A 26511-nucleotide genomic window follows, 5' to 3' on the forward strand; every position below is an offset into this window, starting at 1 on the left:
TTTCAAAATAATAGTCATTTATTTATCCATTGCTGCCTTACAAAAAGAACAGAAGATGCAGGAAATAAAATCAATACTTTTAAAATAAATAACAGAAAAAAAACAGTGAAATATGTATGGAGCTAAAATATGTTGAGCATCATGAGTTAAGCTCCCAAAGTGTTCCTCTCTGGTCTCCACAAAGCTACTGAACTAAGATGTGAACTGACTTTTTTCTACACCTACTGTAATGCTTTGCCTTGAAGATTGAGGATCTATCTGGAAATGGTAATGAAGTTTCCATCCTCCATAACACACGGACAGGTGGAGGATGTCTGTGAGCACTAAACGCACATTACAGATCGTTAATGCATTCTATAGAAATAAGCTAGCTTTAAATATTTTTAAAACCACAAAGAAAAGTGTGCAAGCATTAAAAAGCAAGCTTTAAATTATTTGAATGGATTTTGCAGAGTTATTAAGTGCTTAATTACGCTGCATTAATACATGTACAGTTAGTGTTTGAATATATTCCACAATTAAAAGGAACGCAAAAAAGACTTAACGTTTCAGACGGCCCCTATGAAATGGAACGGTCCAAGTCATGACAGTAAGTTTATGAAACCCTATGCCACATAATAATTAGTGTGGGAGTCGTGAGTAAAGAAAAAAAAAAAAAAAAAAAAAGGGGCACAGAAGATCATATAAATGTGTAGATACTTAATGAAAATATTCACAAAATGTCTACATTAAATGCAAGAACAAAATAAAACGAATAAAAAAAAATTCTAATAAAATTAACAATGAATTGGCTGAAAAATCAACCATAAAGTGTTGCTGATGGAAAGCAAACAAAAGTGTCTCGGCAAACACAAATGTTTTAGATCTCACTCAAAGCAAGCATCCGGCTGCTGTGGTTTCAACTTGCGCTTTCTTTTGTGGAGCATCGCAAGGAGCTTTGGCGTCGAAATCAATGCTAGTTTTCACTCCCTCCACCAGAGTGAACATCACCTGCTCTGCGTCCACCACCTCGTCCCCCGTGTCAGGCCGAGGCTCCACTTCTTCTACATTCTCATTGGCTGGAGACTGAAACCCACTGTCATCGTGACGAAGAGGGCTGGAGTTGGTAGAGGTTTGAGCAAATTCCCCCTCGGAGTCAATGGCGCCTTGGCTCAGGTGCTCGCCGGGGTCTTCCTGGATGGCGATCTCGATCTGTTGAATGGCACTTTCAATGGCGGATACACACTGCTGCTCTTCTAAAGATTGTTCGATCTGTTTGGCATCTAATTCTCGGTCAACCTTTTTTGGCGGCTCCCTTGACACAATCTCTGTTACTGTTGTGATGTGCTTCACCTCATCACCCTCTTCAAAAGGCGAGATCCCGTTGGTCAACTGGGAGCTGTCTTTTTCGACAACTTCCAGCACTGGGTTTATTAGGTCTCGGATCTCATTGATGCTGTCAGGAGAACCTGGCACTTTCTCGATAGGTACGTGCTGTAGTGGATTCACAGGCTTTTCTGATTCAAGATCTTGTCCTTCCTGTCCTTCGTATTCTTCTGGGATGCCGTCCACTCCTGGTACTTCCTGGCAGGACTCGTATGGGAGAGGCATCCCGTCCAAGTGGATCATGGAGACGATCTGTTTGCGTTTCCTGTTGGTCTTGTCGCCACCTTGCTTCTCTCCTTTTTCTCCTCCTAACTGGCCAGCCCAGTCGATGGTGTTCTCTCCCAGAAGATGCAGGTTGGGGTCACTGTTGGTCAGGACCATGCTGTCTCTGTACAAGTTGTGCCTTCTCTGGACCGCAGCTTCCTTCACAGCTGAAAAGTGAAAAGTAATGAGTGTAAAACACACCGTGAGGTGTTGAGACTGCTCTGTTGTGCTGAAGGGGCTGCAGACACTCACCCATCATGATGTCCTTGCTGACTGACTGCAGGACGGCTTCCTCAAAGATGTTCTCTACTAGTATGAATCTAGAGAAGTCCTCAAAGATGAGCTCCTTGAACTTGGGCAGATCCTAGGCATCAAAGACACCCCCCCCCCCTCATTTAATACAACGTTTCCTCATTTTATGACATTTTTATATCAATCAATGAAAATAAATTCTTAATAATTAAGCTATATCTTTACAACCCATCTGTAAATGAACAAACATTAACGACTAATGCAACTATTATTATCAGCAACAAGATAATAAATTAATAAATTATAATAATAAATATTCTATTACAAATAATAATAATAAACATAATAATGGTGGTGGTTGTAATATTTACAACCAGATGATACCAGAAAATTATTATTATTATTATTATTATTATTAGCTGCAGTCATCATATAATTTATTAATTCTATAATCATTTTAGTACAAATAATAATAATAATATTATTATTATTATTATTATTATTAAGTCATTATTGTTATTACTATTATTTGTATCATTATGAACTAAAACAATTATATTTAACACTATTTGGTTACAAATACTATTAGTACCACCACCACTACTACTATTATTATTATTGGCAACAAGATCATAAATTAAATAATAGATTAATTACAAATTATACATTATCAAGTTACATAAATTCACATTATCTGGTTACAAATATTATATATTTTATAATTTTATCTCTTCTCATTACATCTTTTGGCCTGAGCCCCATTAAAATCTGAGAAATATTGAAAGAGCAACACAGTAGTAAAAATGACCTGTAAGCATAAAAACTATAAAAAAAAAAAAACAATAGAACAAATGGCACTAAGAAAGGCTGATTCCTTGTACCAACCGGTGAACATGAAGGGGAGAGCTGTTTCAGCATGTACGGTATGATAATCTGAAGCAAAGCCTCCCTGAAGAACTTTTTCCTCACTGTGCTGCTGTCATAGTCATATTTCTGCAGGACACAAACAAACAGATTTAAAACCAAGAAGTCTTAAAAAATGCTTTAATACATCAAGGATCCAGGAGCTGTGTCACAAAACCTGTTTCAGCTTTACAAGGCAGAGGAAAGAGCCAACTAACGTACGTACTTTGAGTACTCGGTCCTGACAGTGCTGGATGGTCTTGCAGAGATCCTCCCCGCTGTGGCCGTCTAGACTCTGATGGACCAACTGCTCAAACGTGTGCACTGCGTTGTCCATTTGCTACATTCATCAACAGAGGACAGATCGTCATCAACTCTAATGGTTTATTTGTACATTTTCTGTATTTCTAAAGGACAAAGGCTATTTCGGAATAACATACCACATAGTAAAAGTACTCCGTATGCACATTTTCTGCATGCATATAATACCCAGATTACCATGGGACGATAGATAGATTGATAGATATTCAGTTTTTTTAAGTTTGAGTCTCAATTACAAATATACCTGCAATATCAGTTATTACCTCTGGGTGGCGCTCATTAACAATAAATTGCTTTCTCTTTAATATTCTTTAGCAATTTTTCTCATTGATTGATGCTCTTGATCTCACAGCTAAATCAATGAGAATGCTTGTTTTAATTTGTTGGTAGGCACCAGAAAAATGAATCTAGGCTATGGAATGATTAATATCAAATCAATTTCAAGTGCTAGTACCAAGTACAGCAAAACTTCAAGAAGTTTTAGATATTCAAATGAAATATTAAAAAAAAGAAAATGACAAAAACTGTGTGGGTCTAATGAAAGACACCTCTCTCATGAGGATCTGAGCTCTCTGGATGAACACCGAGGGACTGGACACGTCACATCTCTGCTGGAGGCCTTCAAGGTTCAGCGCCTCCATCTTCTCATAACAACTCTGCATCTTCACCGGATGGAAGGCCAACATGGAAATCTTGTCCATATGCTAGGAATGAGTATGGAGAGAGGTTTTGGAGTTGACTATTGCTTTAAAAAGGCTCTGCAAACATTGTTAATCAAGGTCCTGCCTCACCTCTCCCAGTTTCTCCCTGCTGCTATCGTTCATTGTGTTCTTGCTGACCTCGACCAGCTCACGGAAGAGGATCTCTCTCACTTCAGAGAATCCTCTGCTGGTGGGCTCCATGAGGGCCTCCAGGATGGAGTGGATGTAGGGCTGAACCTTGCTTCTCACAAGCTGTTCAATGCGGGGTAAAACCAATGCTTCAAGAAGAGGAAAAGACAAATATTAGCAGACTAGAACACCCACTCTTATAGGGGGAAAAGAGTTTTAAATATATGTAAAATATTTAGAGCACATGTGAAAGTTCACATGTGAAACTTGTGTTTGTTTTCAGGTTGTGAGAGACATCCTGATCTACTAGAGACGATTATGTATACATAGGTTGTCTCACTCCAGAAATTGTGTCTCAAAACAAATTAATGCTCTAGAAAAGACTCTAAGCTTAAGACTGATCACATTGACTCTAGGTCACATAATGGGCCCTGGTATCATTGAACAAGTGATTGTAGCAAAGCACCTGTCTGTGTGTCAAAACAACCACTATTATTCAGTAAGAACAGAGACGGAGCCATCACAAACACACAAATGGACTCTAAAGCAATTTAGAGATTTGTAAAAAATCCTAAAAAAAAAAAATATATATATGCCATCAAGATCATTTTGCTCATGTTATTTGAAAAGTGCTATGGGTGGAACAATCCTAGCCACAAATGACACAGGAAAAATGTAGTACTTTTGCCAAACCTACATTAGGGCAGGACGGTCTGAGCTTTTTAGGTTAAAGCCAAACTATGTTGAGCGAGACTGAATTCCAATGAAAAAATGATCATGTGGAAGAATGCAAGACTGAAACAGTGCAGCTATGAATAGGGTAAACTCAAATGTTGCCATAATCTGTGGATTAAATTAATTCATAATCTGTGCAGATTAAAAAGTATCAGTAATACTAAATCATTAGAACACAATAAAAACACTGATGATAAAGCGCCGCTCTCTAAAAACAATAATCTTAAGAACTTAACTGTCATGAATCAGGCAATGTGTTGCTCTTGTTTTTTTGAGAGTTTTTTTTTTTTTAAGCAACATCAAAAGTGTTTGGCAGTGAATGACAGATGCTAGTGGGAACATTTGTAATCTGCAAAGAGAAGGTTGCTTGGCTCTTCTCTTACCACGGATCTTTCCAGAAACGTGCTCTTTGGAAGTGATCATCTGGTCCATATCTGTGCGTAGAGTAGAGTCCAGACGGGGGCGCTCCATCTCACATACTTGAGCCAGAGCTTCGTGTTGAGTCTTTGTCTGTGACAGCACCTGTCTGTATACTGCATCGGAGATCTGACCGGATAAACAAACCACAGCAGATACACACATGTATAAATTAACTCATTAGTCCAATGACAAAAGCAATTCAATAATGTCTCTTTTTGATTCTTTTTACAGCTTCAGAATTTACATATGAGAACCAACCAGCATCCAGTCCTTCTGTCTCTGTTGGAGTTTTCCTTTCAGCCGAGGTACGATCAGATTCTTCAGTTCAGGGTGCAAAGTCTCCATCACCAGGTTAGCAAGAATCTAGACACACAAGCACACACACATGTAGATGAAAAAGCTAGTGTTCACACAGAAACTGGAAGTACCATTTAAATAACGATGGCAGTATTTGAATAGTGCTTAAGAAACTGATAAGTCCGCTCTGAGAGTATCATTAACTTAATGCCTGCTGCTCAGTGGTTTTGCATGCATTTCTTCAGGTTCTACACCATCACAGACTGCTGCCTGTACAATGTCAAAACTATAAACTCCTGAAGCACAATGCTTTATCGTTCAAATCCACAACATAGACGCCCATCACAGATGGCTGCTTTGTTCATGCTCACTGCAGTGCATGCAATGACAGCTGAAACAGAAACAACCTTTGATGGTGAGAAACGTGTTTGCATGAACAAGACCGCTCTTTTCATGTGTGTCTTTAGGGATGAGACAAATGATTTAGCATAAATACCACACCACAACCGGTTCATTGTCTAAATATTAGGATTAGCACACACTTTAATGTTGCCTTGTATCAAATAACGTGTTTGTTGAACAGAAAAAAAAAAAAAAAAAAAAAAAAGAGAGAGCGGTGGTGGGGGTTGGGGACAATCAAGCACATACAATCAAGCACCTCTAGGTCACACCAATTAATGTGAGTTGTGGTTAATTGAACTCAAATGCTGCTATAGGCTTGGAAGAACACACTGGTATCAATAACTATATGAAGAAGTTAATTTAAAGCTGTCTGGGCGAGTGACAATTGAGTTCAAGTTCCTCTAAAATCCATGAGCTTCTGACGGTAAATAGCACCGAATTGCTCAACCCTCCCCTTGCCCAGTTTCCATAGCAATGCAAGGGCCAGGTGGGCATGAACACCATGCAGACCTTATGACAGAAAAACAAAAAAACAGACGTCCCACACCCAGCAGTAATAACAGCCCACGCAGCCGTTTCCAGTGTGGTGTCACATCCAGGCTGACCGTGACGCCCTAAAAGACTGCTGAGGGTAGAATGAAGAGGAATGGCCATGCCTCTCACACATGCAGTTTCAATACTTTCTTTATATACAACTCGTAGTACTTTTCCCTGGTTAAATTAATCTGCTTTATACACATGCAAACACACAAAAAGCACATTCATAAGAAACATTACCAGGGTGTGTTCTGGAAGGAAGCAAACCTGCCCCCTCCAGCATTTAAAGCCCAAAACAAACAATTTATTATGATGATTTATGTTTGCTTTTGAAGGAATATTCCTGGTTTAATACAACCTAAGCTATAAAACGTAACACTCCTGATGCCACTGATTACCATAAAAAATACATTTTATGTCTTCTCTCAGTTGGTTAAAAAACAACAATATAAAAAAAAACAAAAAAACAATTAAGGTCCCTAATATTTATGCACACTTAAATGTACACAATAAAAGGGATTTCAAAGCTAGAGCAGAGGGGGGAAAATAAAGTGTTTAATTCAATAGTATTTAATAACTTTGTATTTAAGTATTTAATAAATTTTGGTCAGTTTGTCACTGAAAGCTATCAAAAGTTTGTTTGAATTAAGTGAAATTAAAAAACATGTAGATATTCACTAATACACAATTTTAATGATTGCCTGTTTGCATTTTATTCAAATCTGTGTGTGTACACAGGAAAGCGAGCGAGATATAAATTCCTAAATCTATTAGAAACTAAAAGTTATTTCTAACACATTAGGACTAAAATGAGACGTCAGGATAAACCACAGAGACCTGAGCATAACTCACCCCTCTAATGACACATTCTCAGCTGTCTTTCTGCTCTGCGGTTTAGACATTATTGAGGGTTTGTGCTGCTCCAGCACAGTAGAGACCTTAAATACAGAGTGATCAGTCTGATTTATCAAGATAAAGCTTTAAAATAGCTAGATACAACTATCCCTTTAAGAGTCACAGAGTTTCTAAGGCTCATAAAATGGAAAATATATATTTTTTTGGTGCATGAAGACATGACTAACAGTGTAAATAAAAGACAAATAATAAGCTTAAGAGCTTAAATGACAGCCAATCTTGATACTCTTCCACCCGACTTTACCTTCTAAAAACAGCCTAAATGAACACCTGATGGAAGTTGGTTTGGCATGTTTTCTAGCTTTTCTAAGATGTAGTGGTGGAGCTAAAGTTTTATACATGAGGTGGAAAAAGCTAATTCAGGCGGTCCGTCAGTGTATTATTCCAACCTAGCATACAAAAGTATGAATAAATAAAACAATCTCAGATTATTTCCCCACATTAAATACACATTCCTACCGTAATGTTAGTCTATTAGAACTTATTTCTCTAATTTCTATCATCTGACTAACCAGTGGTTGAAGCAAAACATCTAACATTAACTTGTACAGGGAAATCTGTAAATGTTGTTCAGGAAACCTAAAACTTCAGCTTACTTCAAACAAGGCTGGCTGCCAACAATTGAGTTCAGCCAGGAGTGAAATATTCAGGACTAATTAAAAAGCTTGTAATTAAGTACATCTAAACTAAATTATACAGAGATCTCTAATGTCAAGGTTAAAGGTTAAACAAATCGTTTTTTATACAAGTTCATTTTTATTAATTATTAAAAATAAAAAGTACTGGAGTACAAACTACATGTTAAAAAAGTTAATAAAAAAACCACTACATGTAATTTTTGCAAAAATCTCCTTTCTAGTGTAGATTTTTCTTGTTAGTTCATGGACACTAAATGGATTTTCAGAGGTCATAGGACAATGTTTTCAAGCTACTGTCTTTCTGTGGTTGAAAGAGTTATTGAGCGATTACATGAGACACTATACATTCAGTAAGTTGTAGTCTGCCTTTGAACATGTCATCGGATGTTCATTCATGTTTATTTCAAAGTAACCTTCTCGGTCTTGACTGTCAGCACGTTTTGGGTCCAACATGTGACATGAGCGCTCATACATGAGAGATAGCAGTGGCTGGAAGGTACACCGGACATGATGAAGCACCAGTTTCATCGCATCTTTGATAAAGAGTCTAAAATAAATGATTTTTTATACGACTAAACAAAGAAAATAAGATAGTACCATTTTAAATTTTGGAGTGGCACCTGGGTTGGCCCTTTGGTTTAGCCACGGTTAAGATGATCATTTATGGTCATTAATTGGTCTAAATAGCCAATTGCCAAAATACCAGGGCCAAATACAAGCTGGTGGGTCAAGTTTAACCTTGTAAAACATCTTGGTCAGGCTGGAAGACCACAAAGATTTTTTTTACCTAAATTTTTTACCGAAGTTCTCAGTGAAATTAATACTGTTACTGTAAGAGTGTTAGCCACACATGAGCCAAAGTTTGGGTGCCCCTTCCACCTGTCTGGGACACAGAATAAAGCCTGGATTGAGGACCAGTAGAGCAGTGGTTTTCAAACCAGTCCTGCAAGCACCCGTAGCACTTCACATTTTGTATGCCTCCCTATATCGGACACACCCATTTCAGGTCTTGCAATTGTAACTAATGAGCTGATGAGTTGAAACAGGTCTAATAGATGAGGGAGACACAGAAAATGTTCAGTGCTGGGGGTGCTCACAGGACCAGTTTGAAAACCACTGATGTAGAGGAAACTCAAAACTAATGTTCAAGGAAAACAGAAGTGCACAGGGATAAATGTATATACTGTTCTTTCCTCCTCTCCGTCGCTTTGTTTTTAAGGGAAGCTGTGGTTTAGACTACATACTTATTCCCACATTGTCTGAGGCCCATTAGATGGCAGCAGAAGCACCTTAAAGACCTTTGCACACGGACTCTGAAATTCGCATGCGAACTTTTCGCATGTCAAAAAATAAATTCGACCTCACGTTATGTCATTCACGCTTTACACTGCTTCCGTTACTTTCGTACGTCAAAAAAAAAAGTTCAGAAAAGGTTCGGTTTTCTGCGTTTCACATCCGTAAAAACCATAGATTGTATAAAAACAGATTTAGAGAGACGTTTTGACAATTTAGAGACACCTCAGATACCTACCTATATACAACTATTATTGTATCAATATTAATTATAATTATAGCACACCAAGTTCCTGTAAATTGTGACATTCTAAAGTAAACTTTTTTTTTTTAATCTGTCTGGATAATCCCGTAGCTCCTTGATAAGGAGGTGGAACTCTCCTTTCGCAGGAGTGGATGGACACAATATTTCTCTTATTAAGAAGAGAGAGAAAAAAATTATCCTCACAACTTGAAGACAACATTTTGTATTGTTTTGCATTTTTTTCATAACATTCATTAATACGCATCGAACTCAGTGCGCAAGGTATCTGTGTGTGAAATTTTTTTGGATCACGAATACGAAAAAACGGATGCGAAAATTTCAGACTGTGCAATGACTAAATATACTGTAGTGGTAGGACGAAATGCAACAATGGAACATTATATACACACATATTACACACACGTACGTATATAAGAATATATATATAATTATTATTTTTTGTTATAATTCTGACATTTGTCAGATGTACCAAATGAATATGAATTAACTTCACCAACCTGTGCTTGGTTTCCACACATCATGTCCCAGGTGCCATAGTGACCATTGGCCTGTCTGTAGAGTCGCAGGGCATCTGTGAAAGCTGGTGTAGCTACCTTGCACTCTTCCGACAGTCCTAGAGAGGAAAAGAAACATGACAGTTATAGAAACATGTCATATGATAACCTATGGCACTTGGTCTGTGCCTTATGCCTATGGCCAAATCACAGCCATGATGATAAAGAGCGATATCACACTGCTAATCGTGCTATTGCTCAACTATTCAAGGCTGTCCACCAAAGATGTTTTTTTCTCCAAGTAGGCAAGGGAGGCAGTGCCTCCTCAAAATATTGTGTGACAAAAACATTTGTAGTACAAAAATCAAACACCACAAATATTACAAAATATAACATTAAGTAGTATACAGGTGCTGGTCATATAATAAGAATATCATCCATTTTATTTCACTAATTCCATTCAAAAAGTGAAACTTGTATATTATATTCATTCATTACATACAGAGCAATATTTTTCAAATGTTTAATTTCTTTTAATTTTGATGATTATAACTGACAACCAAGGAAAATCCCAAATTCAGTATCTCAGAGAATTAGAATATTACTTAAGACCAATACAAAGAAAGGATTTTTAGAAACCTTGGCCAACTGAAAAGTATGAACATGTACAGCACTCAATACTTAGTTTGGGATCTTTTTGCCTGAATTACTGCAGAAATGTGGTGTGGCATGGAGTTGATCAGTCTGTGGCACTGCTCAGGTGTTATGAGAGCCCAGGTTGCTCTGATAGTGGCCTTCAGCTCTTCTGCTATCTTGGGTCTGGCATATCACATCTTTCTTTTCACAATACCCCATAGATTTTCTATGGGGTTAAAGTCAGGCAAATTTGCTGGCCAATTAAGAACAGGCATGCTATGATCCTTAAACCAGGTACTGGTAGCTTTGGCACTGTGTGCAGGTGCCAAGTCCTGTTGGAAAATGAAATCTGCATCTCCATAAAGCTGGTCAGCAGCAGGAAGCATGAAGTGCTCTAAAACCTCCTGGTATACGGCTGTGTTGAACTTAGACCTCAGAAAACACAGTGGACCAACACCAGCAGATGACATGGCACCACAAACCATCACTGACTGTGGAAACTTTACACTGCACCTCAAGCAACGTGGATTGTGTGCCACTCCTCTCTTCATCCAGACCCTGATTTCCAAAGGAACTGTCTCACTTTTCGTGAATCTCCCCCACATTTTTGAATGGGTTTAATTTCACAATCCTCTCCAGGGTGCGGTTATCCCTATTGCATGTAAAAAAAAAAAAAAAAAAAAAACTACCACATCTTTTCCTTCCCTTCGCCTCTCTGTTAATGTGCTTGGACACAGAGCTCTGTGAACAGCCAGCCTCTTTTGCAATGACCTTTTGTCTCTATCCCTCCTTGTGCAAGGTGTCAATGATCGTCTTTTGGACTACTGTACCCTACAGAACTAGACTGAGAGACCATTTAAAGGCCTTTGCAGATGTTTTGAGTTAAATGCGGATTAGAGTGTGGCACCAGGTGTCTTCAATATTTAACCTTTTCACAATATTCAAATTTTCTGAGATAACTGAATTTGGGATTTTCCTTAGTTGTCAGTTATAATCATCAAAATTAAAAGAAACATTTTAAATATATCAGTCTGTGTGTAATGAATGAATATAATATACAAGTTTCACTTTTTGAATGGAATTAGTGAAAAACTTTTTGATGATATTCTAATTATATGACCAGCACCTGTATACACATTACTTGTTTTTCCTAAAGAAACACGGTCCAACAACGACAACAGCAGATACAGTTACAGAGGGAGTCCGTTTCTCTCTTGCCTCCCCTGAGCCCAGCAGACCTCCTCAAGTGTGCACTGAGTTTGGTGGGGGGTGACTGAGAATGAATGGGGGAAATTCAGGCAATGCCTCCATCACGATAGGAATTGGATTGGATATAGGATTAGTTATGAGTAAACAACTCGCAAAGTTAGATATAAACACTTTGTTAAAAGAGACTTTATATGGCCTGAAAACATGATCTGTGGGAGTTTTTAGTGAGTAGCTTCAGCTTGGTTTAATTGGTGAATTTTAAAATAAAAAAACTGTGTCTGTGATCAATATTTACAGAGCTTTGATGACTGATGATAAAAAAGAAGAAGAAAATATTTAGCTATTAAAAAGAATAGATGAAATTGTATAGATGTATTGGTTTAAATTGTTACTGCCTTGAGTTATTACTTTGGAATAAATGTAAAAGGTTTAAAAACACTAACTTGAGATTTATACTTTGATTTATTATCGTTAATGTAAAAACATTAAATAGAATCTAAACCATCTAAAATTTGCACTAACAATATTATTTTTGTTTAATTAAAGTTTGGTCTGTGCCATTGAATTTGATTTCAAGACAATTAAGGGGGAAGTCTGAACAATCCTAACCAGCTTTTGATTTTTTACTTGCTGGTCCAAGCTGGTGACGACTTGTATACCAACTTGGACCAGCTTTAAATCATGTAAAGCTGGCACAGCCTGTTTTATTTTTTTTTCAGGAAGGAAAATTAATAGATAAAAAAAATAAAAATAAAAAAAAAGCTCAAGAAAAAGACCTTTACTAAAAAAGACCTCATCTTCAATTGGAGATCTGTCAATAACATTCAATAAGAGTCTGTGGATGGAAACTACAGCTACCACCACTCAAACAGAGAATCCACAAGACCTAACTTTTTGGAAAAAAACACTTAAATGGAGATATAATTACATGGCACTACAGTGAATATGGATAATGTGCTCGATGTCGGACTGTTTGTGTAAAAGCTGCATATTAGAAGTGATGAAAGAATTCAAATTTGCCATGTAGAGGATGATGGACATGAGCAATGGCAAGCTGCACAAACACTCACAAAACCGGAGCTGTGTATATCTGCGTGCTGCAGTAAGTTACAGATTGGCCGACACAAAGACAGGAAATCAGCAGAGATAGAATGTGTAGTAGTCTGTTAGGAACAGGAAATCCACTCAACGTCCATTTCCAAGAGAGAGAGAAAGATACACACACACACACAGATTGGAGGAAAATAGAAAATAACTAGCTTTTCTTGGCATGAGCCCCATGAGAAAACACCAAATACGTTTGTCAGCAGCCTGCTTGGAAAAAGTCCCTAGAGTTCTGTGCTCAATATAACAATAACCTCAAATCAGTATTAAAACCTCTTGTCCTCGAACACGTCCACCAGTATTACCACCAGCAGTCCTAACAAACTAGAGACTGCTAACATCAAAAGTTAATTTGATTGTGGCTCATTGTGTGTGTGTGTGTTTAGTGCCAGGTGAAATTAAAAAATAAAAAATAAAAATAAAGAGCAGCACTCGTTTTCTCTCGCAGGCCTGAGAAACTCAATGTGAGAGTCTGGAGCAAAAATAGTACATATGGTAGAGTTTAGTGTGGGCCGCCTCTGGCACGGGGCTGCACGGTGGTTAGCCAAGACTCTTGGGATGGCTGGTTCCCAGTGTTCCTTTGTCACCGCATGTGTGCACTCTTACCATTATTGTTCCGTTCACTGGAGCATTTCCCATTTGGGCTAAAAGCTTAAGAACTACACAAGTTTAAAGAAAAGTATGATTAGCTAATAAAAAATTATGCTCTTTTACAAAAGTCTTGATTTTGTTTCCAGGATGTACTAGAACATGCTCTCATGATTGGTGGTTAAAAAAATTCATTATTTTTCACATAATTTACACAATACCTTTCTACCCAGCCTGGCACAACCAGCTCAATTAATTCCAGGTTTGATGAAGGCCCGCCAAAAATGAAATGTGATGTGATTGGTTAGCTGTACGTTGTAGTGGGTGAACAGCTTAGATGGGGTTTCAGTACTGCCCCGCCCCTTGCCAAAGCAGCAAGTTCTGTCTGATCTGGTATAGTTAAGGATGGTGTCAATATTGACATATCAATTTGAGCCGGTTTCAGACCCCGAGAATATTGAACAAGAACCTTTGCATGCACAGATATTACAAGACATTAGTGGTAACTTGGGTTGGGCCGATAGAAGATGGCATCATCCGTCACCGATGGCTGATAGACATCACAATGTTGAGCCAGAATCTGTGATTTTTTTTTCTTAAAATAGCCTTATGTGAAATGTTTTTATCTCTTTGAAATTCAGTGTATTCACATTTTTCTGGTTATCAAATGAAGGCATAAAACATTCATTTAATTTATCTTTTAATTATTGAAAATTAAGCAAACTTTATTTTTTGGTAAACAAAGGGGATTTACTGTTAAAAATAATACATGGAAGAAATGTTGTGTGATTATTCCTTAAATTTTGTTCATTTCATTTTAAATGGTAGTAGTAGGCTATGTACATTTTGCTGAACAATAGGCTAGTAATAGATTTCTGGCAAATACTTTTATTGTGACTGGTTTACCGTTACAGTTCTGTGTATGTGATGCTAGAGTCTATGATGTGATAAGACGCTAGTTTTACTGAAAACAAATGTTCAGATGCTCATGAAGTGCCTCTCAGTACAGTTCTGGAGATGTCGTTCATGTGTTCACATCCTCATTAAAGTGAAAAGACAGACACTGAAATCACAGCGAGCGTCACACGCGCTTCCGTGTGTCTAATAAAACGAAGAAGCGCTTCTGCGCCATCCATAACACAGACACTCGGGATTCATATTTAAATAGACTTTTCCGGCTTAATATTTACAGATATTAGTCCATATTACGATTTGATGTGAGTGCAATGACCTACTTTTGATTAAATTCATTTAAAATTTGACAAATTCTGTGACATTCCACGTTAGACTAAATTCCGTTTTCATGACTGGATTCTGCGATTCAGTCCGCGTTTTTCTACATCGCGGAAATCATAGGGCCCTACAGTAGACATTTGCCTGCTGTTCGCCCGACACCTTAAAACCGAGGTATCTCCATATAATGGAGCCAGTTGTTCTTTTTTTTCATACTAGTTCTGCAGCCTCCGGTCTGGTTGAGGACGACGCCATTTTCAACGCAAGGGGAGGGGGAACAAAATCAAGGAGGCAGGAGCCAGCACAGTACAGAGAAGACAAACAAGCAAAGTGGCAGAATCAGAATTAAATAAACAATATATCGATATGTCAAAATCCATATCGTGTTTAAAAAATACTTCTATATATTTTAAATAGAGATATCGCCCACCCCTAGTAATATGTATTGTTTATTTAAAAAATTCAAAAGATTTATGTATTACAAAACATGAAGCACTTCTTCGCCATTGTCTTGTCTGATGAAATCAACCAAGCATTCGAACCATGACCTCACCCCTCCCCACCCCCCAACCATTTGAATTTCCATAGGTGGGAATTAATTAAATTCTTATGGGCCACTTTGTAATCTCACAAAACCTGGAAAACAACCCTGTAGTCCAAACGAGCTGTTTTTTGTAGTTCTTGAAAAGGGATTTTTTTTTTCTTTTTTTTTTTTTAACGAAATATCTCCTTTTGGAATAGATTTTGAGATTAGTAACTTTGTAGATCTTTTTTATACCCAAACATACTCTCTACACAATGACTAAAATTCAAAAAGAGAAAAGGCATAAAAGGACCCTTTTAACTACTATAGTAACAACTATTACCTTTATAGTGATTACCATAATTCCTCAAATAAAAACCAGTAGTCAAATAAACGGCAGGCCTCTTATAGTGGCCGGGGGCGTGGTCAACACCGCCGAATAAAGGCCGGGGAAAATTTGTGCAGCAGAGCCAGATAACGAACGTACACGCCCATTGCCGGAGTGTTTCTCATTCTCGAGTCAAGAACCGGTTGCATCGGTTTTCAGATCACCAGTACACTGAACCGAGAACCGTTTCTCACGGACGCTTCCGATTCGAGAACCAAGGAGCTGATGATACTGCACATTCTGGTGTAAGAGGCCACTGAAGGAGTGGCGAGCGTCCCAGATCTGCTATGCTCACGGGTGGAAATAACTGGGAGTAGCGCTTGCTGGAGACCGCTGCACCCTGAAACTCTTGCAGGGTTGGCAGGCCGGCCTCCAGAGGGCACTGAGGTGAGGCGGGCACCGTATACTGAGATGGACAGTGCTCTACCCCAGTAGGGGCTGCCCTCTGTGTCCCTGAGCCTCTGCATCGCTCTATAACCCCACTCGAGCCCCGTCACATTGCCGTAATATTGTGAGTCGGGGCCAAAGAGGCGGGTAGAATAGGGGTGGTTCCACGATCTTGCGATTTCATCACGGAGATCGGGAAAGAAGGGAAGGCTCTGGCATTGAGGTGGTTGCCTCGGCTGCAGAAAGCGTTCGTCTAACCTGTGGCTCAGAATGTTTCTCGGCAAGCAACATTTGTCTACTGCATGAGTAACCACCTCCAACAACTCCTCATACTGGGGTAACAGAGCGCTTGCTGAATGACGCGAAGCTGAAGCCAGCTGCGCGGCACATGCCTTTATAGCTTCCTGGTCTAGGTCACCCCACCCGTGACGTCACGCCCTTCCAATGGACAGATTGCACATGATATTCAGAGTCGGTCTTGCCAAAGGTGTTTCCCCAAAGTGTTCGACGCAGCTCGAGTTCCTGAAGAGGATCAAATGACTAACCATTGCCACAGGCTGTCAGAACAATGACTAATACAATTACTAGATTAACAAAAATGGTGATTGATTGCACATTTTGCATTCCAAACAAAGTTTGAATCTCTCCACTGGTTTAGTCCCATTCCAGAAGCCTAAGAGATCAATTAAAACATGCATTGAGTTCATACACAGCCTTAGTTCAAATTCAAATAGCTTAACAGTATGTATCTGCAGTTTGCTTTATCTCAGCTCTATGAAAGGCCTTTGTGTATAATTCATCTTGATTACTTTCCAATGCAATAAAACCCAAGCACTCTGATCACCTGCTGTAATACCACAGGCTTTGCATGTGGTTTATTTTCTTTGCCCTCTGGTTACCCTCTAGCCAAAACACAGATCTGCGTTCTCATGCATGTGGAGCAACTACCTCATGTCTTCTCTGCCCTCGGCTTCAGGCAGGTCTCATGGATTCTGCAGTGCCTTTCCCAGCTGCCTCAAAAGGCAAATTATATTCCCCAATATAACTTCTAGCACTTGTGACTTTGTTTTGGGCTGTTACCAAGTCATGCACTATATCTCACCTTTAGGATCTTAAAAAGTCTGGAGGCAAACTAGAGATCTCACAATGTTTGCTGTGCATATTGACCTGGAATTAAGTCACTTTTTACTGGTTCATTTTAAACCAATATGCAACGCAGACTGAGGAACAGCACTTCTTTTACCCTAACTAAAGCACATTACTCAACTTGAATTATAATTCATGCACAATAAGATATTTGAAAGAAAATAATAGCTTATTCTTTCATCAAAATGTACTTGATTCACCTCTCTTTTCTGTTTTTGGTGATGTCACAAGATGATCAGTTAATATAAAGCAACAGTGAAACAGCCATTTAATCTTGTGTTTGTGCTTTACCAACAGAAGCATACCCATTTGTTCTAGGCTAAACTCCAGTCTTCAAAACCCTATTTTTCAATTCCCAATGGATAGAATCAAGCCCAACCCAACGTATTTTCTCCAGTTTATGTCACAAAAACCCGCGGCTGCAGCTTTCTCTTATTTTGGGGGCGTTTTGTTCAGAAACAGTTGGTGCAGTGCTCGCATCACGGTTTCTGACGGCGGTTAAGTTATTTTGACATTCATTAGACTTTCTTTTCTTTTTTTCATTAAACTCTTTGTGGCTTTTATGTTAGGAGCCCAAAATAAATCAGATAGTCATAAATACCATATTTTCAGACTATAAGTCGACCTTTTTTTCATAGTTTGGCTGGTCCTGTGACTTATAGTCAGGTGTGACTTATTTATCAAAATTAATTTGACATGAACCAAGAGAAAACATTACCGTCTACAGCCGCGAGAGGGCGCTCTATGCTACTCAGGTCTCCTGCAGCCAACATTTATGTTTTGCAACATTATGATTTACGTTTTTTTCCTCGTCATGACGTATTTTTGGACTGATGCGACTTATAGTCCGAAAAATATGGTATATGCCTTTTACATTGCACAAGGCTTAAAAAGTAAAAGAAATTAACCATTTAAATTAAACAATTTATTTATAATATAAAACGAATACGAAAATGTTCAGAAAAACATCCCTGTTATTGCACAAAAGTTCCGTTTTTTGTATTACTGTTTTATAATTATTTTACAAATGTTTATGTATGCAATAACAAATCCATTAAATAACAAAACCATTTGATACAAAGGTATCAAACCAACTGTAATCTATTCCGAATATTATTCAGTACAATGCACAAGGCTTGGTTTTTCAGATTATGCCTTTGTTTTTATATTGTTTTATTTTATTAAAGGATCCTGCAAGCACTTTAATTTATCCCCCTTTACTCATACTGCACAAACAGTGGTTCTATAACATAGAATGTTACAGGGACTGATTATTGCAAAGCAGATCCCAGTGTGTTTTGGTTAAAAAATAAAAAATAAATGTATTACCAAGGTTTGCATATGGTAGTGTTCTTAATGACAGCATTCCTTACAATATATACTATTCCTAAAATAAGAAATATCCCAATATATTGCCTTTCTTACAGTATATTGCAAAATATTGTATTGCAACCTGTGTATCGTAATATGCATCATATTGCTAGATTCTTGGCAATACACAGCCCTAATAAAATGGTATTAGTTATTGAAACCTTACGTCAATATCATTTGTGATCCACAAAACTAGTAATTTGCTGTCATGCCTTGACAAGCCTAAATGAGAGTGCCCCAAGGCATCATGGGAAGGTGTTGACATGGTCAGAGGATGTTCAGTTAGCAGTCAACAACTGGCAACATGTTGAGAGCTATGCAGCTCTGCAAGTTGCGCAATTCTTATATCAGCCAATAAATACAATACCTCCTGTTGTTTGTCAACTTCTATAGTGACATTCTTCAGACACTCTTTTAACACTGATTTAAACTTAATATGCAAATGCAGTAATTATCTTTAGCTCTTTTTATTAATAATCCTATTTCTTTTATTTGCACAATTCAAATAAGTTTCTTATGCTCACCAAGGCTGCATGTATTGTATCAAAAGCACAGTAAAACTTTAAATATATTTAATTGTTTTGTAATGTAAACATATGTTATTACTTTGATGGCAAAGCTGAAATTTTAGCATCCATTACTCAAGTCTTCAGTATAACTTGATACTTCAGAAATCAATCTAAAAATAGTACCTTCTATTAAATTTGACTTCATTAAACCATTTTGGAAATGGATTTCTAAGTAAAATTCCTAGAAAACAATATCAATGGATTCTAATGAGGAATTAAAAATGACAGAATATTATTAATTATACAGATGTCAATCAAGGAGCATTAAAAGTTCACGGTTCTTGAATGGGATATTTGATATCAGTTAAAATAACAAAAGGAACATCCTCCACTCCTTAAATTAATTTCAAAAGCATTCAAGTTTTTAAGATGTGACAAACACCCCCCCCCACCCCACACACACACACACACAGAGACACAAACACACACCCTGCTGTATGATTTGAAATATGGCAATAAGCCAAAAGACAAGTGATATGTGAGGGTGGAGTTGAAGGTTATTCAATACTATGAATTTTTACAAACGCATGCAGAGATTTCTGAGCAAATTTAGCCAGAAATGCTCTTAAGATTATGTTTGAGTGAATCTAAAAGAAACGATTATGCAGCAAATGTTCTGGAATGGAGTTCCGTTTTATTTAACATCACAGGAAAGTAATATACAAGTCAAAATCTACTCCTCCAATGGCTTTGCGTCGAAAAGCTACAGCAACTTTCTCATGGCAGTGTGCACACAAATCAACAAATGAACATGTGATCTACTGTTTCCTGCGATTGTGATATAGATGAAGTACACATCAATCTTAAAACAGTACAAATGCTTGCCCTTGACTCACCGTTGTTGCTGTGTCTCACACAGTCCTGGAAGACAGCATGCCACTTCTTCTGTTCTTTCTCCATCATGACGCAGAAATAGTGATGGCAGGCGTATGGATGCCACAGGATGAGGGGAAACTGTGTGGGGCACTTCAGAAACGGGGCGCTGGATGATTTGGCCTTTGTATCTATAAACAACAGATAATAATACAAGAACATGATTACAAACTATTTCAAATTACACTGTTTAGACTGAATACAGAATATACCACTGTATACAGTGTTCAGAGAAATCATCCTACATTTATCCTGTCTATTCTAGACATAAAATGAAATAAAAATAAATTGAAAAATGATATCATGAGATACAAAACCTTAAAAATAAATTAAATTAATAACCAACTGAAATGTGAAATATTATCAAATATTACATTTTTAATTTTAAACATTACATGTTTTTTTTTATTATTCTTAATGGATATAATGTGTTCATATTTGGACTTTATTACAATAATATTGTACTACATTTCAGTAGGGATCTTTCAGGATTCCAGTAGGATTTTCTGACGATGCTACTTTTGTATCCATTTATTTATCGTATTAATTAATTTCTCACCACCCAGGCTATTGTTGATAAGTCCCAGGTATTCCTCCATAGAGGTCAGGGCTCTGTACCCAGCACAGTTAATGACCCCTTTGGAGTGGAGCCCTCGATCATGTGCCTGTAGAGGAAACACACAGCTCAGAATCACTCTGCAGCTGAGGAAATGACAAGCTTGTCCACTATCAGCAGAACACTTTAGATTTCAGTTAGGTCCAGTAATGCAAGATTAACATTCAGATCATTTTTCGTTTGTTTACATTTAATTATCTCAGCTGGGGTTGTTTGTGGTGAAAGCATACATATATACACATATACATATATATAAAACATGCTCAGTTGTTTACACTTACTGCTTTGCTTTCAAACAAGCTGATGTTGTAAGAGTCTCCCACGTACAAAAAGCGGCTCCTCCATTTTTTGCTCTCTTCCAGATACTGAAACAGACTTCCAGAGAAGATGGACTTGTTCTTCAGAGGTTCCTGTGGTGGGAACAAACATATTTTAAATGGATGCAAATCAAAATCATTTTACTAGATGAAAGCAAGACTAAAAAAAAAAAACTAAAATAATAAAAAGTCTAGAATAACAAAAAGGTCAGCTTGAGACATGTTTATATAACCTAAATCGGAGCGATTCAGCCTAAAATAAGAAATGGGTGAAGCAACTGGTACATAGAGGACATTCAAGCTTGTGTTTTGTCTACAGTCAAAATCACCGTTTTCTGCGAATGGATGCTGAATTTACTACTGGTGGGTGCACATGCCTTTGAACACGGTTAATCTTTGAAACTAAATACAAATAAATACAGACAGATATTTTTCAAGTCCAGCTGTTCCGGATAATAACTACTGAGGGACTTCAAAAAGGAGAGTGCACAAGTCAAGCGTTTTTCTTGGCCTTGGTCTAGATTGAGTAGAGATCAAATGACTTCATGGACAATTGATAATTGGGGAGACCAGGAGAGTTTGGAGACCAATAAGAAAGTAAAAATGTTCACAATTAAAGGCTGATGAGTTTTTAACATTCTATGCATTTGTTGCGATAACCAAGATATCCGGTGGACACAGGACATCTATCAAACCTAATGGATTCAAACCACTGCCGCTAACAACGTGCTGGTGTCTGATCGGGAACTGTTTGACAGATTTTTTCCACTTCTCAACCCAGAAGCAAATAATTTCAGAAGCCAGGAGGGTGGGAGAACAAATAGATAATTTCCATTATAATCAAAGTCTTCTAAACTGGGAACGCTCTGGACGATGTGCATTCGGTTGATGGATGCTAAGTTCCCATGCACTGGACAGCAGCTCCAGCCACTTCAATTTCTCATGTTGTCAAAAATAATTTTGGTTACTGATATTAATTATATGAATTGATTGCTATGAATTGTATGTGTTCTAACTGCTTTTGGCAGTTGCATCAACAAAACGCATAATTTTTTTTACAAGTACGATAATTACGACCACAGAGAGCCTTCAAACTGAGGGAAACTGTAGAGCAGAGCCAAAAAAACAAAAGGGACATGTTGTGGCAGAAAGGCTTTATTTCGCTTCTCATTTTAACCTGGTGCGACCAATATTCTTTCCCATTATTTTTCCATTCTTTGATAATATTTCCCCATCCCTCTGGGATCTACATCACAGGACAGACAAAGGTGAAATATAGGGGGTTTTACCTTTCGGTGTAGTAGTTGTGTCTGGGTATTCCCTCCTCCTTCGATCTCATAGCGCACACTGTTGAACAAAGCCACGGCATACTGCTGCTCATAAAACCTCCCAAACTCTGCCATCACAGCACTGGTGCGGGCTAAGTTGGAACAGAGATACAGGAATGTTAGATTTAATGAAGAACCACAGCACAGGAATGAAATGATTATTTTACAACTGCAGAGTACACTGCAAATTAAAGGCTGCATTTAGAGGTTACGTTAAGTCAAATATAAACATTTAATCACTATCACGAAATATTATAAACCGGTTTGGTTAGTTTTAGTATTTTAGTTGAGAATTGTTCCCAAAAGCAATTACGCAAGATAACAACAAACATGCAAACACAGAGAAAAACCTAGCCTCTTACAGCAACAAACAACACAGAGCTGTAACTTGATCCAAGATTTTCAGTTGAGTAGAACTAGAGTGTGAAATACAACAAGTGAAAGTCCACGGTCAACCGCACATCATGTGTGGGTATGAAAGTTCAAATGGAAAACATGATTTGGTCATGGGAGGTTATTAAATCTCAAAAGGCTGCAATTTATGTAAAATATATAGTCAGCATGCTTTAGTCTTATACAATACTACTAATAAAATGTTATTATAAAAAAAACAACAACTTTAATATAATTATTATTAATCGTAATAATAAATGCACATTTTCTATTCTTATAAAATATTCTAAAAATAATAACCCATGTTTTCCATTGTAACAGTTATTATCTGTGAAAATGCTGACCCCGAAATTCAATAGGGCTACAACACAAAAGGTGGTCAACAATCAATGGGAATTCTTGATAAAAAGAGAAAGAGTTGCAAAAACAGCCAAGTGTGGAAACACAGAAACACATGGACACAGTATCAAAATAAACATTAAAAATGAAAAGGCCGGAGCCTGCAGGCTTATCGAAGCTTTATGAAAAGGTGGTGGTGATATTACGAATAGTTTGCTTATATAAATAGGCCAATAAATGGAAAAAGTGACACATGATCGGAGGCAATCACATTTGAATGCCATATTCAAAGCATCTTGGTCTGGTTTTACTGCAAACATTATCCATGGATGCTGGTGAATATTGGCATGCGTTTGAAAGTATGTGAAAGGATATGCTTTCATAAAAACAGGAAGGAACCACCTGACAGGAACGGAAAAGAAAGGGCCACATCTGATATCAACTGAAGTTCCAGTACAGCACTCTAAGAACACATGGCCTTCTGGGTATTCCAATTTACTGTAGGTCTCCACAGGAAAGGATCTCTTCACTTACACCTCATTTCTCAAGCAATCCATCAGATTAGAAGCTTCTTGTTACAGGACATTTGAACATGAAAGCATGTTGTGGTGTTTGCACGAATGAGGGCAGACCGTTCTCTAGCAGACTCACTATTGTTTTAAACTAGAATAACTTGTAGACTCAGTTTGCTTTGGCTCGGTGTTGAATATTCCACTGTATTCATTCACATGTATATGCAGAAAGTGTTTCTAGACATTTAGTCAGCACAGGTGGAACAGGTGCTGGAGACGCTTCGCTGCAAAACTTCTTATCAGCATAACCTCAGAAATGTAACACTGTTGTGAACACTGCACATTACATCATTCATCACATCTTAAGATGGGTTCCACTCGGAGCAAGTTTAAACGCATAATTAGAGCAGGGGTCTTCAGACTTGGACCCTCAGGGAGCTGCAAGAGAATGCTACGAAGTCCATGGAAAAACTAATAATAATAATAATAATAATAATAATAATAATAATAATAATAATAATAAATAAAATAATAAAGTACTTAACCCTAACAGCACAGTACATAGTAAATATATATTTTTTGAATAAATGTAACATAATAGAAACAATATTTCCCAAATAATATTTACACTTCCATATGTTATTGTATAAATGGGGTCTATATACATACAATAGATCGATTAGCCTTTTTTTTAAATGTTAGATTTTTGCATGTCATTTTTTTCTTCACCCAAGGTTTAGTTGTTAATCTTTACAAAGAACATTTGCAAAAATTTAAATAATAACAGTTTTTTAGACCAGACACCAAGAGTATCATAATTCAGGCACTTTTAATAAACTATGTCATATAAAACATTTACTGATGCCAACGCTGCCATAAGTCATTTTGGCAATTTCAACAAAAATGTAACTGCCTGTAAGATTTTACCTTAGTGACTAGCTTAAAAAAAAAAAAAATCTATCCACTGACCATACAGTATAGACTATGATGACCAAAAGCTGCAAAACATTCTCTCCTGCATGCACAGTCAGCAGATGAACTCTTCACTGTCTATGAAATTGAGGAAGGGAGGGAAAGACAAGGGGGAGACAGATAAAACAAAAGTCTGAGAGCATGAGGACACCTTGAGAAGATCCTCCCCATTACTCCAAGACATGTTCATACTTGCTCTCACTCTCTCAGAAAACATCCAGCCTTATTAGTTAAATGGTTCGCGAGGGAGGTCTAGAGATCCCTAGAGGAATTTCCTGTCTTCAAACCTCCCTTCAACCTCCTGACCTCATGTCCATCTACCACAAACATCTTCAGAACTGCTCCGGGCTTCATAAAGAGAGAGTCCATGAGGGCGGCTTTCTCTTCTGAAGACTAAACATCTTCCCACAGTTCCTTTCTAAATGGTGGAATTTCAAAAGCACTGAATCAGCAAATTGACTCAGTATTTTATGACATCAGCACATGCGTCTTCACGAGATCCACCTCCATTCAGCTCAGAAATATTTCTCCAAAAAAAGCTCAGAACAAGACAATTATTTCATGAAGTGCCAACTCATCAAGTGACTCAAGTCTATCATCAGTGAGATCCGGACTGGCACTTAAAACACAATGAAGCCTATATTTCTTTACTAGTCTTGACTTGTTCTTAGAGTATGTGTGGTTACAGCGATCCAAAATTTCCAGTCACAGCCAAAAGAGCTTTTGTTTTCCCATAATAACTTTTTGGAAATTATCTTACAATGTTTGTTTCACTCAAACTGGTTTTTCAACAGTTTTCCACAACTATAAATTGTTCTAAAAGAACACTTAGGCTTTAGAATCAGAGAAAAAAAAAAAAAAGACTGAAAAAGATAAGACAGCTCCAAAACACAACCACTACTGATGTCACAAGTTATGGACTGGTTACATTTCCCACGGGTTAGTTCGGCAGCACCTGGAAGTTTCTAGGAAAACTCTAAAAGCCTGGTTAAACAAAAGCAAATTTTGTAACAAAAATTCTGGTATTCCACACCTCAAAGAATAAAGCTCTTTAAGAATGACAAAAGCGTATTTCTTTAAAGGAATGTGATTATTACCCATCATGCTTTGGAGAGGAAATTATACATGGTTATGGATGGGTGTTTACAGGTAGAGGATATAACCAGTTCTCCAAATCAACTAGAGGAGCCATAATACAGCCCAAATACTTAAGCTTCATGGACACAAAATTGAAGGACATTTTTCAAATTTTACTGTTTTATTATAGCAGAAAATATAATTTGTGGACACAAAATTCTTGATTTTTTTTAGGAGTAGAGTAGGGAAAACGCGTTGAAAGCCTTAGAAACTTTTATAGAATGGTATAATATCAATTTTACAAGAGGATTAGCAAAATCAAAAATGTTTTTAAGATAAATATTATTCTATTCTGCCTCAAAGCCTGCACGTGTCTCTAAGGGGGCGTTTAAACGCGACGCGTTTTAAGTTCAGTCTGAGTTATGTTTAATTGTTGGTTAGTGACCACATGCGAGCGTCTGTGTTGCGTCGCGGTTTTTTTTTAGGACGCCGTGTCAAGAAAAAAATTCTCATGATTTACTCAACCTCATGTACTTGCGCAAAACTTTATGGATTTCTTTATTCCTTCCGTGGAACCTAAAAGAAGTTAGGAAGAAAGTTATGAACTGACAGTCTGAGTAAATGATGACAATGAAAACCTAAGCGCGCGAAGGCGTCCAGGATTCTTTAAAGTGTTTTGTCCACGTCGACTAAAACCCTCTTTTTACTTGAAACCATCGACGTTTAAAGTACGTTAGCTTTGTTGTGCAGAAAATGACTTTATACCTTTTAAATGTAATACAAACGTGTTTTACCTGTAATCAGATCCCGCTTGCCTTCGTCCAGGTTGGAAGAAATCACATCACCCATAATAGCGATTTTAATGACAGTCACAGCTTTTGAAGAAAGTTCCTTTAGACCTGAAACACTACAGAAACGTGTCTTCCAAATAAACCATCCCTGGTCACTTCAGAGTGTTGCGTTCATCTTGCATTTACGTGACGCCCTCTGTGTGAGAAA

General features: G+C 37.6%; 1 protein-coding gene across 1 annotated transcript; it reads right to left on the minus strand.

Moving 5' to 3' along the window:
- Positions 1-26511, minus strand: LOC113073819 (niban-like protein 1). Its single transcript, XM_026246568.1, has 14 exons — positions 26307-26511; positions 22181-22311; positions 20856-20984; positions 20518-20623; positions 19922-20089; positions 9935-10050; positions 5349-5453; positions 5054-5216; positions 3897-4084; positions 3654-3809; positions 3011-3124; positions 2767-2874; positions 1882-1993; positions 1-1796 (listed from the first exon to the last, which is right to left on the minus strand). Exons 1-14 carry the CDS (start codon positions 26359-26361, stop codon positions 871-873), a joined length of 2577 nt encoding a protein of 858 aa, XP_026102353.1. The 5' UTR covers positions 26362-26511; the 3' UTR covers positions 1-870.

Source organism: Carassius auratus, unplaced genomic scaffold (genome assembly GCF_003368295.1).
Source record: "Carassius auratus strain Wakin unplaced genomic scaffold, ASM336829v1 scaf_tig00012924, whole genome shotgun sequence".
In the NCBI taxonomy this organism is placed as follows: Eukaryota; Metazoa; Chordata; class Actinopteri; order Cypriniformes; family Cyprinidae; genus Carassius; species Carassius auratus.